Source organism: Carassius carassius, chromosome 3, assembly GCF_963082965.1.
Source record: "Carassius carassius chromosome 3, fCarCar2.1, whole genome shotgun sequence".
NCBI lineage: Eukaryota > Metazoa > Chordata > Actinopteri > Cypriniformes > Cyprinidae > Carassius > Carassius carassius.
Window position 1 is genome coordinate 3,601,848 of NC_081757.1, and position 18,929 is coordinate 3,620,776.

Here is an 18,929-nt window from a genome sequence, read left to right on the forward strand (position 1 = left end):
ATTCAGTATAAGATTTTAGTACATATGTACCTTGTTGATGCGGAGACTTTTGATGTTGTCAAAGCACTTCTTGAGGTGCGGCTGCACAGCTTCAGGGTTGCGTGACTGGCCCAGGATCTCCAGAAGGTCATCATTAGAAAGGAAGTAAAACCGAGGAAAGATCTGTCGTTTGGTCTCCAGGTACATGTCCAGAGACTTCTGAATCTCCTCTAACTTAGTGTTCATTTCTGAGAGCTTCTCTAGAAGACCTGAAACAACAGAAAAAAAAGTGATATTTATAATATATATATATATCATCTCAATCTCAGAGCGTACTTCAAGTAAATATTTTAGGTAAAAGGGTTTGACTAACAAAAAAGTCCCATTAGTACACTAATGAGAATCACCACTTGGAATGATAAAAGTTGGCCAAAATAACAAAAGGTGAAATGACTAAATGATTTATGGTTGTGCTTAATTGTCATTTAAATAATTCTGCAATGCAAAAAAATCTTAATAGTTAACAGGAAACTAAGAGTTCATGGTGTTGACAAGGATATTATGTTACTATTTTATAAGGCAGCTATTGAGTCTATTGTCCGATATGGTATGGTACTGTAGCTTGGTTTGGTAACCTGTCAGTTAAACTAAAATCACAGCTCCAAACATTGATTAAAAGGGCGGGAAAAATAATTGGACGAGTGCCACCGACCACTCTTAATGAGCTTTTTGAGGACGCGGTGAGGAAACAAAGTTTAAAAATTACTAACAATCCGAATCATGTCCTCTACAGTGAGTATGAGATGATGCCCTCAGGTAGAAGGTACAGGTTACCAAACTGTAGACTGAATAGGTTTAAATTTTCATTTGTACCACTTTCTATTAAAATATTGAATAAGAACAAATAAGGGGTGTGGGTTGGTGGTAAATTATGTGTAGGGGATGTATGTTGTGTTATATGTATATTGTGTGCATCTGTTATCCCGAATGCTCAAGACAAATTTCTCCATCAGGAGACAATAAAGGCAAATCAAATCAAATCAAATCAAACAGACCTCAGTTTTTAATGCAAAATAGATTTTTTTTTCAGGTGAATTGTAACCTGGACACGTTTCATTCATCTGTCCAGGGTGCTGCCAAGATTTCTGCCAGGTGAACTGACTTGCTCCAGTAAAAGGTTTTTACAGTCGATGAGGGTGGTGTATTCCAGCACCATCCTTTCATTACCTGGATGGTGAGTTCCTCTGAGAGCATTTTTGTCCTTGTCGAGTCGGCCCATGATGATCTTCCAATTGGAGTTGACATCATCAAATTCTGCCGTCTCACGAACCAACTGCTTACGTATGTCATCTGCCAGAAAGATATTCTAAAAAAAAACAAAACAAAAAAACAAAGGATGTGGTAGCGGACCACCAAAATGAAGAATCGCACAGAAGGGAAGATAAAACAGTTTGGTGCTTGGTTGGAGCCATCACAGGTGTGTTTACAAACGCTCATACACATAGGAAATCCAGGCTGACAGCCACTGTTTACTCTCCTCATCAGCTCCGAGAGAACAGATGTGTGACTCTGAACTCCGCTATGTGTGTGTCTGTGAGACTCTAATCTTTTACAGTGAGTTTGTGCATCACCCCACTGTGATCTAACACAGCGGATTGCGGATTGGTGTTTATTAAGAACGAGCAGGGTGTGATGAAGGTCAGGAGTGTGTTGTGTACAGCATATGCCTGGATAATGTAACCATATACTTTTAAAGCATAAGAGAAGCATTTGAATGAGTAATGTGAGCGTACCTCTAGATACATCCACTGCCTTTGTACAGTCATGATCATTTCGATGACTTCCAGCACCAGGGACAGACTACGTTCCCAGTGGTCAACTTCCTTTTCAAATGCTTTGACGAAACGAGATGCTTTCATTACAGAGATTGTCACCTGGTTATCCTCCAGAGCCTGGAACACTTCATCTGTTCCCCTGAGCACACACACAAACACACACACAGTTTAGAAGATACATTTGTAAACACATCTCATACACCAGTGGTTCTTAACCAGTGGGCTGGGACCCACTATGGGGCCTCATAATACTTCCAATGCAAAAAAATGCTAAAAACATGTGTTATCTGACAGTTTAAGCGCAATGAGACATGAAAGAGAACTTAGTTTGGTACTCACATGCTGTGTGACAGATGCTTTCTGTGTATGCACTCAGAAGTTTAAACTAATATAGTTTAAAATGCATGATCTCAGCACAATAGACATGATAATAGAAACCAAACAGATGTTTTTTTTAGCAGAGAATCTATCTGAGGTACCAGCTGTAAAGGCACAGCCCTATTCTAGAAAAGGGGGCGGGGAGCAGCAGCTCATTCGCATTTTAAGAGACATGCACAAAAACAGTCGGTTATGTCTGTGAAGGTAAACAGCTGAGAAAGAAATTGCATGTTTATATTAGATCTGTGTGGCAGCAGCATAATATACATATATAAATCCACTGCTCTCTTGTCTTCTCTGAGGCTGCGACACTGAATAGCTTTCTTTGCTCATCAGTGCAGCCAAAGAAAGAACATTTTAAATAACGAAGACTTCAAACATATGTTTTACTATATTTGTGAATACAATGACCCTCATAAATACAGTCAAACCTGAACATGAACCCAAAGCTTATTCATAAAAGGCACAATTGAAATAAAGGAAGGCGGTATAAAGAGCTCAAGGTTCAGCCTGTTAATAATTTGGACAAACTATCACACATCCCCTTCTAGCCCGCACACACACAGCTAGATGTACGAAGCAAACAAAAGAGAGGACAAAGTGAACAGCAGTGGTCCTCGACCCCCCCCTCCTTGGCATACTGCGTTGCCACGGCAACCGCCTCACGCGCTGCCGCAGCCGTCTCCATGCCAACCGCGGAGCTATAGCCTTGCTGCGGGGATGAACGGTGACTGCCGGCACCTGATGTCCGCATCCACATGCACAAACACACATTCTAATACATTAACACAAGCACACAAACCCACAGGAAAGACACACTGTGAGCTTTACACTCTCACAGGCATAAAACACGTCACGCATCTCTTGATCTCTCAGATTGAAGCCGCAGGTGTGTGTGTGTCATTCATCTCTGTTTGTCTCTGCCTCTCCATCTCCCCGAGCTCTAACTGATGCACTTGCATGCAGAGTATGTGCATATGAGCAATGGAGTGGCACTGCACACACACATTTTACAAATCCAGGAAAGAAGTGATTGTTTGTGAAGGACACAAGGCTGGGATAAGAAAGAAAAAAGGGAAAAAAAGGATGAGTGTAAATACCTCAAAACATGATCTTTCTTTCTCTTAGAGGGAGGAAAAAGGCTGAGTGAGAGCACAGGGCTGATGGGAAAGAATGAGTTTTATTTGTAGAGCTTTACTGAGGAAAGAGAGAAAGAAGAAAGGCAAAGAGAGTTCCAGAGAGGAGGAGAGAATGAGAGGAGGTGAGTGACAGTCGTGGGCCACCTGACCTCTAGAGTGACAGCATGAAACGAGGCACAATCTCTTGCCTGCGGCACCTACCGCCACACACTCAGAGGAATAATCTGTCTGTTTTCGAGTCCAGGCAACATGACAGACACATATAGCATTCGACACACATCACTGAACCAGCAGCGCCTGAGGAAAAACACTGCACATACACACACACACACACACACAAGTGAAGTCCAAGAGCATTTATGGTTGAGGTCTGTCTGTAATGGCTGATATTAGTTGAATTCACAGTTGCACATCATGAACATTTTAAGGAATCAGATCAACAGGTCAGAGCACATCCTCTCATGCACAGTAGTATAAAATGTATGTGAAAACCTATGGTATATTTAAACTAGATTCAATATTTTAATATTTAAATTACACTAGTTTGGGGTCAGTAATTTGTTTGGCAAATGTCTGAATTTATTTGATCAAAAATACAGTAAATACTGTGAAATATTATATTGCAATTATCTTGAAATAAATGTTTTCTATTTTGCTATATTTTAACATTTACTGTATTTCCTGTTATGGTAAAGCTACATTTTCAGCAGCCATTACTTCAGTCTTCAGTGTTCAATTATTTTTCAAAAATTATTCTAATATGCTGAAAATTTTCTTATTATTATTGATTGAACAGTGGTAGCATTTTTTTTTTTATAATTGTTTTGATTAATTGAGAGTTCAAAAGAACAGGATTTATTTAAACAGTTACCTTTTGCAACACTATAAATGCCTTTGCTGCCACATTTGATCAATTTAATGCAACCTTGCTGAATAAAAGTATTAATTGTATTGTAAAATGTATTGTTGACGCCAAATTTTGAGTATCAGTGTATTGTAAATTATGTGTAATATAAAGCTTTTTTTTCCCCCAAAGATTTATTTTTGACATTTTTTCTGCATTTATTTCAATAGGACAATGTAGAGCAGACAGGAAGCAAAGTGGGAGAGAAAGAGGGGGGCGGGATCGGGAAAGGTCTTCAAGCCAGGATTTGAACTCGGGACACCCGTAACTCAGTGGCGTTGTATGTCGGTGCACTGCCCACTAGGCTATCGCCACCAACAATTACAGTATGTTCTATTTAAATATGTTTTATAAAATAGTATAATATAACATAATATAATATATATCATATTAATATTATATTATATTAACATATTGTTATATTAATATGATATAATAAATCCCCTGCTCCATGTGTAGAGAACTCGAGGTAAGAACCCTTTGAATCATAAAACAGCTTTAATCAAGTTTAAGTGCACTTATGAGTACTTGGTGTTTTGCCCTGAAGCCACCATAAAAATATAGCACAATAAATGTGAATGATGATGGTTGAGAAAGAAGAAATCATGTTAGTACACTCTGCATTTTTGCATGTTATAGTATATGAATGAATGACCCCTGAAGAGCTCCTCTGATGATAAAGTTTTGGATTATGATCATCAAAGAAAGCATTAAAACATATATCAGAATATAACAGGATATATCTGAAGATGAACGGCAGAGAACCTGCTTAAATCCTCAGACCCAGACAGTTAATATGAGCTTTAAGCTATTACAGTATAAGTGGATTATCAGGGTGCATATAACTCCAGAAATATTACATAACTTTAATCCCAACATTACTGATCAATGTAGAAAATGACTAAAACTGGCCATTGTTTGGTTGTGGTTCAACACTCTTCAACAGGTGTTCAATTTTTACGTTTTTCATACTTTTATTCAGTAAAGGCACATTAAATTGATCAAAAGTGACAGTAAAATGTTTCTTTTTCAAATAAATGCAGATCTTTTAAAATTTCTATTAATTAAAGCATCCTGAAAACAATATTTCATGGCTTCTCCAAAATTCTTTAAGCAGCACAACTGCTTTCAACACTTACAATAAGAAATGTTTCTCGATATTTTAATGTTTTCTGATCTCTTACCAACCCTGAACATTTGAACAATAGTTTAAACATTATTATATGTATATTTTTCCCTCAAATGTTATTTTCTTGTATATATTAGTATTTTGTCTATTATTTTCTACAGTGGCTATCATTTTAATAATATTGTTCTGACAGACATCTGTTGTTTTGGAAAAAAACAAAGATAGTGTTAAATGTAGACAGAAGCATACAGCATGGCTGCTATGAGAGGCGGCATCACTCTCACACACTCAGAAAGGCTGTAAATTATCACCTCTGCTATAAGTGATCACACATTCCACCCGCCTGCCGCAGGCCTCTGATTCAGACCAATCACCGGAGACCTGCTCAATCTCCTGTGCTCTCAACTCTTTCTTTCTCTCTGACTCTGCCTCACACACGCATGAACATTAGCAGAGAGAAAGGTGCAGTGATGAGAGGATTCATTCTCTCGGTCTCTCTTATATACACACACAGCACAGCAGCTCTTGATCTGTCATATTCATCACTCTCATCACATCATCTAACTGTGTGACTTCACTGCAGGCTGTTCGTAGAGGACTGAAAATCTCTGACTACATTACTACTGCCACAGCATTATCACATACGCACATACTGCTATCAAAATAAGGGACCGTGTCATTTCTTTAAAATCTTTTTAAGCAGCAATATTTGCCACCTGGAATTGATTTTCACTTTTATAATGACATTTATTTTTAACATCATAAAAAACAGGTATGTTGCCCATTTGACTTGAACTGAATCAACTGCAGTAAATTCTCTGCACAATTATGGCTGTTATCTGTAAAATCAACATCACCATACAATACAAAAGAAGCTACAAATAATGCACAAAATATCAATAAAATACAAACTCTGTTAGAATGCGTGTTTTCAAAAACCTGATTATATATTTTTTTCTATTGAAAGCAACTTAATTTTAGCTACACATTAACCAGTAGTTGCCTCTGAGACAGTAAATGCAGATATTTGACAATTACAGCCACTATAGTTCTACAGAGACACTAGACCCATTGTTACAACAAAATATGAAAATATCATATATAATAGATAAATTCACTAGTATGCTATTATGCTAAAATTTACATATCTAGGAAATTTTTTCCACTTCCAATGACATTATTCCTCCAAGCCATGGTTCATTTCTGACTCTTTTCTGATTATAAATACTTTAATTATAATTACTACAGACTAATCCAAAGTTTCAAAATACTTTTACCTGCTTTAAAAAACAAAACAAAAATTAAATAGGGCACATTTTTTTAAATTCTGTCAGACTTAGACGACTTCAGTAAATGAAAAACAAGCAAAAAGGATAAATAAAGATAATAACCACCAACTAAACATTCCTTCTGTATCTCTATTATTAATTATTATTATTATTAAGATTTCAAACATCTCCACAGATCAAGTGTATTTCTTTATCTCGCCCTCTGTTTCATAGCAAACACAATTCCATAACCTCTTTGAATAAGTCTACTGTTTGGGTGTGTGTGCGTGTGTTTGATCATTGACTTTTCCATTCGCCCCGCTGTCATACGGTGAGTTCATCAGAGAATGCTGAAACTCATATTTATTGCAGGGTAGTAACTCCTGCAATGGCCTTTATCTCTCTTCCCATCTCTCTCTTTCTCTCTGAGCCTAATCAGGGGGCTTGTGGATGTTAATTGAATTGGGCTGAGGGTCTCTTTCTAATGTGCAGCAGATGGTCAGGGCATTCCTGCTTCCTTTATCTCACACACATGCACACATCATACACGTGTATACGAACACAAGCACATATAAACACACACAAACACACACACACACGCGCACACACACACACACACACGCGCGCACACACACACGCGCACACACACACACACACACACACACACACACACACACACACTAGGTGGCAGTGTTGTACAACCCTTGCCCAATGAGTCACAGCTCTAGCCCTAGAGCCATTATAAAGCAATGAATGCTGATCATTTAGAGAAAGTGACCATGTGTGAGTAAGCTTTGCTCTATGCCTATAGAATAAACTCAGTCTGCTTACATAGTAAAGTGCCAACTTTAAGCAACTAATGTCTAAAAATGCTGTCTATGTAGGCATCTCACTACATTTTGAACAGCCTATAGGTACTAAATCGCACAAATTCGCACACACACTAACAAACTCACACTGTGCTAACAGAAAAACACATAGAGGAGGACATGACCTCTCAAAATAGCCAGTCATCAGCAAAACTAGGCTGGGACGTTCATCTGCAGCTGTGTGTGTGCGTTCAAATAGCAGCATATGCACGTCAGGACAAAAATGTGCACTGTAGCAAGCTGTAAATAAAATACAGTGTTGGTAAGGAAAGTGTATGTGTATAATTTAATTACAGAAACTAGCATATGCTAAAAGTGTTTGCATACACGTTTTGTCCCGCGTCATTAAAGACCAGTTATGACTGCTGGGGGAGTACATCGGTCAGTCGAACCTTCGGTGCCGGATGGTTTTACCACATATTCTACAGAACTGTCACTAGTGCAACTGCAGAGCAGGCAAAGAGATGCTTAACGCAGGGTTTATACAATGGCTGTGTGTGTAGCACGTACAATGCGGGGCTGTAGGTGGTAATTACAGGTGATTTGCACTCCGTCCTGCTAAATGTGTGGAAACGCTCAATTATAAGTACACGGCAAACAGAAAGCCTCTTCACTGCAGGACCATTAACACACACACAGCTGCATTTGTGTGTGTGAACACTTCAGCTTCTATCATGAATACTATCATCATTAATCATCTTTTCTCCTTGCGGGCGGGGCTGTCCGTTATTGAGAGCCTGAGTAATTTGGAATTGATTCTGTCCCCTGTATACAACCCCACCGCTGAATACTAAACACACAGTATTTGTTGATATGGCATAGACCCCACCGACAAAAAAAAACAGAAGAAGAAATAGAGTGATCAATGACGAGTGAGAGAGGGAGAAATAAAGATAAAGCATATGTCCACTTTTGTTGCAGCACTGACGGGGACGAATAATACCAGCAGGTATGTGTGCTAAAGAGGGTATAGAGAGAGAGAGAGAGAGAGAGAGAGAGAGAGAGAGAGAGACCACGTCCTTTCTCTGTTCTGCAGGATCTAAGTTTCTAGAAATATGCAATAAGAATCTTCCCCCTCTTCCTCTATATATCTGTTCACTTGCTTTTTTCTCCCTATGCCTACCTGACAGCAAGACACCACCCCCTGTGATTCTCTATCTTGGTCTCTCTCTCACAGGTGGCTGTGAAAAAACTGATGCATATGACAGCTTACAGCACAGAGAGCTGCAGTCTTTATGACTCTGTGTATTAATGCGTTACAAAACATACACACAGTCGCGTTTCCAACCAAACCTACACAGACTTTTTAGGCAGTGTGGGAATGTATGGGGTATTTAATTGGATCTAAATGAAAACTAGACTATGAAGGACACAAGTACAAGAAGATCAATATCTTAATGGAAACCACAGACAAAAATGAATGGCTAATTTAAGCCCCAAAATATATGTATAATTTTTAATTATAAATATATTTATTTTGGTGTTTGCTTTATTTATGCATTGATTTTCCAATTGAGAATGTCTCCACAGGAAGGTTTTGTCAGCTGCAGTTTTGGGGCAAAATTGTTCCTAAATCTAAGTACAAACAAACTTACTTATCCATCTAGAAGGAGAATATATATATATTTATATATATATATATATATATATATATATATATATATATATATATATATATATATATATATATATATTAATACATGATGTGTTCATTAATTGATCACAAATTACATTTAGCTGAAAAAACATCCTCAAAAGATTATTTAAAGCTATTTTTGTGTTAAACAAGAAAGTATTAAGTAGACATTTCAAATAGTAGCTTAAAGGAACACTCCGACTTTTTGGGACTTTAGCTTATTCACAGTATCCCCCAGAGTTAGATAAGTCCATACATACCTTTTTTATTTCTGTGCGTTCTGTAAGTGTTATTTGACGCACCCACCGCTAGCCTAGCTTAGCACAAAGACTGGATGTAAATGGATACTGGTAGCATAGTAATCCCAATAAGTGACAAAATAATGCAAACATTTTCCTATTTACATGTTGTGATGTGTATAGTCACAGCATGTACAAATAACAAGGCTATATGAGACAGAGTATTTTTAATCGTATAAATACTGGGAACTATATTCTCACTAGGCGTAGGAGCACAGCTAACATTACTTGGGTTGAGTGGCTACTTGGGCGGAGTGATTAGCGCAGCACACGAGACCGTAAACAAAACAAACGTAACTAGCTAGACGTGACTCGTGATCATGGCTTACTTTGAGGAATTGGCAGACTCAGAGGAATTTTACTGTGTATTAAACCAAGATCCAGAACCATATAGTTTTGAGCCAGAATACACAGACGAGGAGTTACAAACTTTGGAAGTTGTAAGACGAAGGGAGAATCAGAAAGAACGCGGACTGGTAGTGTAAATGTGGAACATGCCAACCTATGCCGACAGAAACCGAGTGCCTTTGTTGTAATGAATGGGACCGGGTATAGCCATCAATGTCAAGGCTTGATAACAATCAAAATATTTGCGTCACTACCGCGGAAGATTTCTCTGCCCTAATACACCCGGCAGTTGTCTTTTTTCCCCATTGTGACAAGATCAACTGGAAGAAACGCCCCATGCCGAGTGAACCTAATGGTCAGCTATCCACCAAGTAAGTGATTTTGTTATAATGATCATTCATAGTTCAATGAAATTGTAGTATAGCCATTGCATACAGTGTGACACAATAATAACAATAAAGGGGATACACGGACCCCCTATTCACGTAATAGTGTCACTACTAAGGTTATATTACATTAGCATGGAACTGTTACAGTATGGCTAATGTTAGTCATCTCAAAACATAACGGAACACTTACCGCAGCAACAGGTGATCCAATTTGTCCTGTCTTTATTATCGATGGGATGGCTGTATCCTTTAGCACACGTTTCATGGTCCGTGTGGCAACTTGCATTTTTTCAAAATAGTCGTCTACAGTAAAATGTTCAAAGCAAACGAAATACTTCGTGATGTATTTATATTTATTTATTTTATTTATTTTACAGTATTTATACGATTAAAAATGCTCTCTGTCTCATATAGCCTTGTTATTTGTACACGCTGTGACTATACAGATCACAACATGTAAATAGGAAAATGTTTGCATTATTTTGTCACTTATTGGGATTACTATGCTACCAGTATCCATTTACATCCAGTCTTTGTGCTAAGCTAGGCTAGCGGTGGGTGCGTCAAATAACACTTACAGAACGCACAGAAATAAAAAAGGTATGTATGGACTTATCTAACTCTGGGGGATACTGTGAATAAGCTAAAGTCCCAAAAAGTCGGAGTGTTCCTTTAAGAAAGAAATATTTCATTTGATTCAACAAAATTAATTATACATAAACATTTAGGCTACAATGACCTAAAATAAACTATGGAACATAAAGGAAGATAATTTGAGAAAGATCTTAATTTTTATTTTTTTTTTATCCAATGGAAGTCATTGGTAACCAAAACAGCTTTATTACACACATTCTTCACAATACCATCTTTTATCTTCCACAAAATAAAGTAAGTCATTCAGTAAACAATGACAAGTTAAAATGTTTGGGTGAACTATCCCTTTAAAGTTTTCCCCCCCTTTTTAAAAATGAAATTATACTTTAAATAAGAAACTAAACCTGCCAGCAGGTGGGGTAAATGTCTTTATGAACCATTCATTCATTCATTTGATTCCTTCAAAAGCTGACTCATTTAGGAATTCAGTTAACGGCTCTCTTTATTGAATGGACCTTTGAAACATCGATTTACCCAATTTGTTCAAAACCGTAGACTGTAAAAAAAGATAGACGACCTTCCTTCACTCTCTTCCATTGAAGAAAAGTGAAGCCATCAACGTCCCAAAAGGGCACGGTCAAATTGTGCTGATTTGGGATCAGAGTCTGCACTGTAGTTGTGGAGCCCCGTCGGTGTTAAAAATATAACACAATATTAGCTTCTTATTTACTGAACTGTTGTATAAAATGACATTTGCACTCGTTATATTCGGGACAAACAGCACTCGTGATATCCTCTCGCTGCTCTTGTGATATTGTTCATCATATGAGGCAAAAAGCATTTTTGCACAAATATCTTGAATTTTAGGACATAACTGCTTTTTTGGAATTGTTTTCCTGCACCATATTTGTCAACAGTTTGAAATGTAAGATGATGTACAGGTCTGGGGGCAGTGCCAGTGCGTTAACTGGGTTGAAATATTTTATTCATGTTTTTTTTCATAACTAATTATTAAGTTAAGACGTTAAACTGACACCCCTTATATATATATATATATGGTTGTGTGTGAATTATGAGCTTATTCACTTGAGAATAGACAAATTTGTCCCCAGAGGTAAACTTTCACAAACAGTATTGATGCAAAATTACACAAGCACACAAAGATCTATATGAGAAGTCTCAGTAGAGACATAAAAAAAACAAGCTAACACTATGAAACTGCGCTTACATCAAAACAGACAAAAAGCTAAAGATTTTCATAAACAATGCTTTTGACCCGTTTCCGATTCATCCACGCAACTTGCACATAAACACGCTGATACACGCGCACACACACACTGCTTTCAGTTAAATACGAATGGGCCCGAAGGCATTTTCAGAAAACTTTCAGCCCTTGGGAAGGGGGCTGCTTGTACAAATGATTCTATTAGATTAGAGCTTTTGTGCGGCTGCCATATGCACAAAGCACCCTCTCCAGTTCTTATCTGCTCACAGCTCGTTTGTATAATTGTGAGCACTAAACACTTTGTGAAACTCCCGAACGGTCTCAATCAAATCCAAAAGAGCAACAGCATCATTTGAGCTCATCTAAACAACAGAATGGCTTTTCCCGCTAGTATTTATTAATTCATAGAGAGTTTATGTTCGTTATTGGACCCATGACTTGTTTGCCCAGAAGGCTTAAAGGGTTAGTTTTCCCAAAAATGAAACTTAGGCTGTGTTTTACTAATCCCCGAGGCATCCTAGGTGTATATGATGGAGTTATATAAAAAATTATCCTGGCTATTCCAAGCTCTATCGTTGCAGTCAGATTGTTGCAGTGCTTCAGTTCAAAAGAAGTGAGCATCCATCCATAAAAAAAAGTGTCTCACACTGCTCCGGTGGGTGAACAAAGGCCTCCTATAGAGAATCGATACATTTTCGTAAGAAAAATATGCACATTCAAAACTTAATAATTACTTAAATCTAGCTTGTGCTCACTGTTGTAAAAAGAAGCAGTTCCGGTCGAATGACATATGAGGTCGCTCAGAAGTGACGGAAACGGAAACGCAGCAGAGAGATCAAAATAAAACAACTGTTACTAATTAGAAGTACAAAACAAGGATTTGTAAAGAAGAATGTTGGAGGATTTCGATATCATCCAAGAGGAGGTTTTCCTTTGCTAAAGTAAGGAAACTTAGCTTACGTTGATCCTGTTAACAAACATCGGTATTCACGAGACTCTTCGGCGCACACGCAGGGTTGACCTTAAACGTCATCAGCCTGGAACTGCTTCCATTTACAACTGTTGACGCAAGCTAGATTCAAGTGATTATTACATTTCACTTTTTTTGGACTGTAGCGCTGCAACATACGCTGACTGCAACGATAGAAGAAAGTCATATACACATAGGATGCCTCTGGGGTGAGTAAAGCACAGCCTAATTTTCATGTTTGGGTGAACTAACCCTTTAAAGCAGCCATTCTGAGTCCTGCTCTCTAATCAGATTGATAGTAATTATCTGTGTGTCAGAGCTCAAGGTACCCTGGCATTGATAAGCCATTTAGTCTGTGTAGAAAACATGGCTTGCTGTCAAACGCAGTTTTGAACCGGACTCAGAGAGAGCAATGCTGTGCGGCCAGTGGCTCTGTGATTCACACCCTGGTGAACTGCCCACCTAGACAGCGTTTTTGGGCATCAAAAGGTACATTTAAATAGTGGAAGTATTTCAAAACCTACTGGGCTACCCACCTAGCCAGACTTTTTGGATACCAAAGGTCCATTTGAACATTGGCTGTCTTTCAAAACCTAGTGAGCTGCTTATCTAAACAGCATTTTTCCAAATCATAGGCGCATTAAATCCGATAAGAGCATTTAAATATGCCTGTAATGTTCAAATTTCTGTCCAGTAGGCAGTAGGCAGCTGACTAGGTTTTAAAACACAGCCAGTGTTTTGTCTCATTTGCTAGTTCTTTCTGTGTCATACAGAGTAATATGATAATGTGGAGTTACTGGCTCCTCACGCGTGGCAGTTCTCCCCTGCAGCAGGGCATTCCATCATGTTGAGGAATGGTGTTTATTAGGCTATGGCTTGTTTTTGGCACTAATATATTCATATTACGGTGCTGTAACACCATAGATGAAGCCACTAACAGTCCCTAGGTGGACAGGGAGTCTGCCACGAAAAAAAAAAAACCCTTCAGCAATTACCCCTCAAATGGACAAGCATGAAAGTTATGGCACAATTACGTCTCAGTAAAAAAAAATCCAATATATCAATTAGGCAAAGTCAATTAGGAAAACTCTCCAATTAGGATGGAAAATCTGCTGGTGGAAGCTGTAGGCTGTAGCAAGCTGCTAGGGAAGACAAAGTGTTTCAGAAATTCACTATGATTTTTTTTCCACTTTGTTATGATGTTTTCTTTTTCTGAAGGGAATTATGCGGCAAATGGAAATAAAATAAAATACTTTCTTGTTTAGTTGCATCAACTGCTGTGTAAATAGGCCCTCAGGCCAGGGACTTGCAGTGAATCTCTGCCGCCTTAGGAAGCTGAATCATCATTATCCTCTTTTTAAGATTCTGCTTATTGAGAAACTCTGCAAGCTTTTGACGTTTGACCTTCTGGAACCTCTGGATCCTCACCTCAATTTGTGATAACCTTTGTCTTTGTGGGGTGTGATGTCCAGGGCCGTTTCCTCCCATGTCTTCGTGATGCCTTCCAGTGTCTGTAAATCAGAGGTCAGCATTAGGCTTTTTATTGTTAGCACTAATCTTTCCAGACGCATTCCACCTCAGCACTGAACCCCACATTGGATTAGAGCTGGAAGGGCAGCCATTGGTCTCGTGGGGATGTTAGACGGCTAGTGTCAGGAGAAGATCATTGATTGGGGCCCCCACAATAAACGTCATAGATGGAGTCTTTCTAGAAAAGCCAGAGATGTGCCAATGACACTTCTCATGTATATATTTTAAAACCTAGCAAGCAGCCTACCTAAACAGCATATTTGGACATCATTCAAACACTGTCTGTCTTTTAACTACCAATGAGCTGCTCACCTAGACAAAATTTGTGACCCTGGACCATAAAACCAGTCATAAGGGTAAATATTTTGAAATCGAGATTTATACATCATCTGAAAGCTAATTAAGCTTTCCATTGATGTATGGTTTGTTAGGATAGAGCAATATTTGTCTGAGGAACAAATGTGAAAATCTGGAATCTCAGAGTGCAAGAAAATAAAAATTATTCTAAATATTGAGAAAATTGCTGTTAAGTTTTCCAAATAAAGTTCTTAGCAATCTATATTACTAATCAAAAAATTTAGTTTTGATCATTATGCTAGGAAATCTACAAAATATATTCATGGAACACAATCTTTTTGACCCATACAATGTATTTTTGGCTATTGCAACAAATATAAAAATATACCTGTGCTACTTATGACTGGTTTTGTGGTCTAGGGTCACATTTATCGGCATCACAGACATGTCCGAACATTTGCTATGCTTCAAATATAGTATGCTGTTTAACTATACAACATTTTTCGCAATCATAAGTGCATTCAAACATTTAAAAACTGGATGTTTTTTAAAACCTAGAGAGCTGCACACCTACAAATAATTTTTGCCATCATAAGTGCATTTAGAGATTCAAGCTAAAACTGAATCTAAAAAAATAGTCAGCTGCTTACGTAGAAAACACTTTTTTGCATTATAAAGGTATTGCAAAATGTTTCAAAATCTATTCAGAAACCTACCTATGTAAATGCTCAAACATTTAGCTGTTTCTCAAAAGCAGAGTTGTTTTCTCAAAAATGTGTGCTGCCTTTTTAGGCAGGATTTTGTTGTATTAATGTCAAAATAAAGTTGTTTGGTTTAAAAGTAACTTCTGTATGAGCTGTAAATCATACATTGCTATACTATTAGTAATAGACAATGAACCATTTTTGTCTGCAAAAAGCTAAAAAGGGAGACACCTATGTTGTGAAGATGTTAGGTGACTAGTGGCAGGGAAATATGATTAATTAATCATGGACCCTTGCAAAGTGCCCCCAAAATAAACGTCAGAGACAGGGTCTTTCCAGAAACACCATACGTGCAACGATGCTTCTCATTTACACCCTTTCTCTTCTTCTTCTCTCTCTGCGAGTGACTTCTAGGTGAACCGCTCTGTGCTTTGGGGGTTATGAGGGTTTGCTCTCCCATTGCTGCTCTCGAACCAAAGCTGTGTTGTTGTAACCTCTGTGAGCACAGAGCAGAACGTCTGGGAATCTCCCTGGGCCGAAATCGAGAAGAAAGAGAGGAAGAAAGTAGGAGAGAGGGGAGAGGGGAGGAGTAGAGCCTCCCACAGTCTGACAGTTGGACAGGGCAGCGCTCCTCTGCAGGGGCAGTAAAGGCTGCGCTGAAGGAAATTAAGCGCAAGGCTCATTTCCCCTGTGGCCGCCACACATGACCTGTGACTGCAGCCTGGGGACAGACGCCTCCAGCAGCACTGCGCTCATACTGTACTGCACTATTACTGAACACAGTCCAGGAAATTTTCCTTTTCAAGTCTAAAATAGGACTATAAACCAGTCAACTCATAGGCCTGTTTCACACATCCTGTGTCTGTGTAGCTTGTGCTTTTACACCAAAGGCATTTCTGCTGTGTAGCAGCTCTATACAGAAAATAAAGTAACTGCTGGTTTACTACATTGCATATTTCTTCCAATAACAGCCATAAATTAATACAAATAATATAATGGATATCGGAAGTGGGCCATTGAGAATTATTACAAACTTGATAGCCATGGAATCTAATTTACCTGAGGATGTGGAATGACATTTATATCCAAATGCTTTACCCAGAACCCAAAGCATAGCTATAAACAGCTTAAAGCGTCTGGATTCAGTCAATCTTTACTGAACAAAAAGCGCTCTTTGTGACTTTGCATCAGCTGACATGGAGATGTTTTTCAAGCAATGGGGGACTTATTCTACTCTCAGTATTATGTTGCTTCATAAAAGCCAATATTACAAAAAAATATAGTTTTAATAAAATGTTTACAGTACATGTTCAGCATTTGTTTCTGATGAGTTTTGTAAAAGCCTGTTTAGGCATCAGAGAACAAAACGAATAAATACACTACAGTTCAGAAGCTGCTAAGCTTTTTTAAATGCTTCTGAAAAAAGTAATGATCATCAAGACTGCATTTATTTGATCAAAATTGTAAAAATATTCCAAATGAATGTGTTAAAAGTAAAAAAATTAAAGTGTAAAATGTGAAATATTATTATAACTTTCATATCTGAATATATTTTAGAATGTTATTTATACTTATGCATGCTTAATTTTGTGGAATATATATATATATAAAATTGTTTTTTTATTTTGTAAAAAGTGTTTTAATTTATTGCTCTTTTGCTAAATAAAAGTATACATTTCTTTAAAAAAAACTCAAATAGAGCAGTTGTGTAAAAAAGTTAACTGTGACTTGATATCTTTTGATTGTGACTTTAATTCACTCTATGTGATTTTAAAACTTGAAACTAAATATATGTGTCATAATGGTGAGTTATTTCACATTGTGAATATTTCATTTACCTTTTTGTAATGTTTTACTCGGAGACAGAAATCATTAATGACATGCAGCAAAACAAAGCTTGGCACTAAAGTGCTACTTTTATTGCTGCTGATGTGTTGAAATGCTGTAGTGTGGGCGCCAAATGGGAACCAAAAAAATTGCCTGTAATGCCACAAATGCAATGTGTGAAACAGCTTTAATGTAATTAAAAATCTGACTGTAGTGTAACCCTAGAGCAGTTTGATAACTTTGTACTCATGAACACCACTGCCTTTACATTCAAACTGTTTGACTAATGAAAATCTGCCCTGCTGCCAGACTCTTAGACTGGAGCTCTGCTGTGATTCTCTGCTGGGTTCGGTCTGACTACCGGATGTCACCCTGAGGATATCATCTTTGACCTTCTAAACCTGACCTCTGACCATAACCCTCCTGACGGTGATTTTCCTTTTCTCTTTAACATACTGAACCTCTTAGGAGCTTATGCACTGCGAGAGGAGCAGAGAGAATTGAACCTTGATGAACTTACAGTCCTACACAGAGCAAAAAGAAATAGAAACAAAAGCGAATAAGGAAGACACTCCTAAAAATAAAGGTTCCAGTTAGAATCCAAAAGAGTTTTACAGCCTCATACTATCTGAATCATATGATATACTTTTTATTAATTTAATTTATTCCCTATGAGGTCCACTTAATTTGGTTTTTAGGTTTTCCATAATGTTTTAAGTGAAAGTTTCGGTACATTTTCAAATACTACTTCAAAGGATCAGGGACAATTTGATGCATCTTTTGCTTTAAAAAAACTCAGGTTCTTCAGATCTATGTATTGGACTCTAACAACTAATAAAAAGGACATTGTTCATTTCGAATAATCCATACACAGTGGCAAAATCAGTGAGAAAATTGGTTCTTTGATGCACTTTCATTTCAGAAAAGAATGTTTCTTATAAACTGTTTTCTGTCAAATCTTTAACTAAAGAATCTTTTCAAGCTTTTGGTAACAAAAGGAAATAAATGAACCCAAATGAGAAAAAGAGAGTTCTGAGGAGGGATATCATACCTGTTCTATTGAGAGCTCTTTGCTGGCCGCTCCTGATATGTCACTGATCTGCTCTGCATGGTGGTCCAGACCCAAAGCCACAATCTTCTCCAGAGTGAAGTTTGCACTGGTTGGGTCAAATGTCTGCTGCACTTCTTGCCTTATTTGGTCCCAATGTCTAAAATAAACAGATCCACAACATCTTTTGAAGACAAATCTGACTGGCCAAGACGCTTTGACATTGACACATGAATCTGAGCTCAAACAGGGTGGAAAAACCATTAATCAAAGCCATTTGATCTATTCCAAAACCTAATGAGCTGCTTACAGGCCAGCATTTTAAGACAACATAGACTCAGTTTCTGAGATAAAGCCTCTTCCAAAAGGAAGGCAACTTAATTATGCTGCCTCCTAGAATTTGTCCAAACTTGCATGAAACGTTTATAGAAAAGGCAATGCCAAAATACACTGTGCTGAAATAAAAGATAAATACATGGAAGAAAAGTATTTAAAAAAAATTAATACATTCTAATATATATAAGAATACATATATAATACTGAAAAGTATTGCATAAGTAA

The 18,929-nt window shown here is 37.7% G+C and overlaps 1 protein-coding gene across 1 annotated transcript in view; it reads right to left on the minus strand.

Annotated features, from left to right (window-relative positions):
• dnah2 (dynein, axonemal, heavy chain 2) overlaps positions 1–18,929 on the minus strand; it is a 153,768-nt gene that overhangs the window by 80,753 nt on the left and 54,086 nt on the right. The window contains exons 27-31 of the mRNA XM_059525133.1: positions 18,372–18,528; positions 14,391–14,473; positions 1,773–1,953; positions 1,207–1,345; positions 31–248 (exon numbers count right to left, since the gene is read on the minus strand). Of these exons, the coding sequence (XP_059381116.1) occupies positions 31–248; positions 1,207–1,345; positions 1,773–1,953; positions 14,391–14,473; positions 18,372–18,528 (778 nt within the window). The remainder of the gene's footprint in view (positions 1–30; positions 249–1,206; positions 1,346–1,772; positions 1,954–14,390; positions 14,474–18,371; positions 18,529–18,929) is intronic.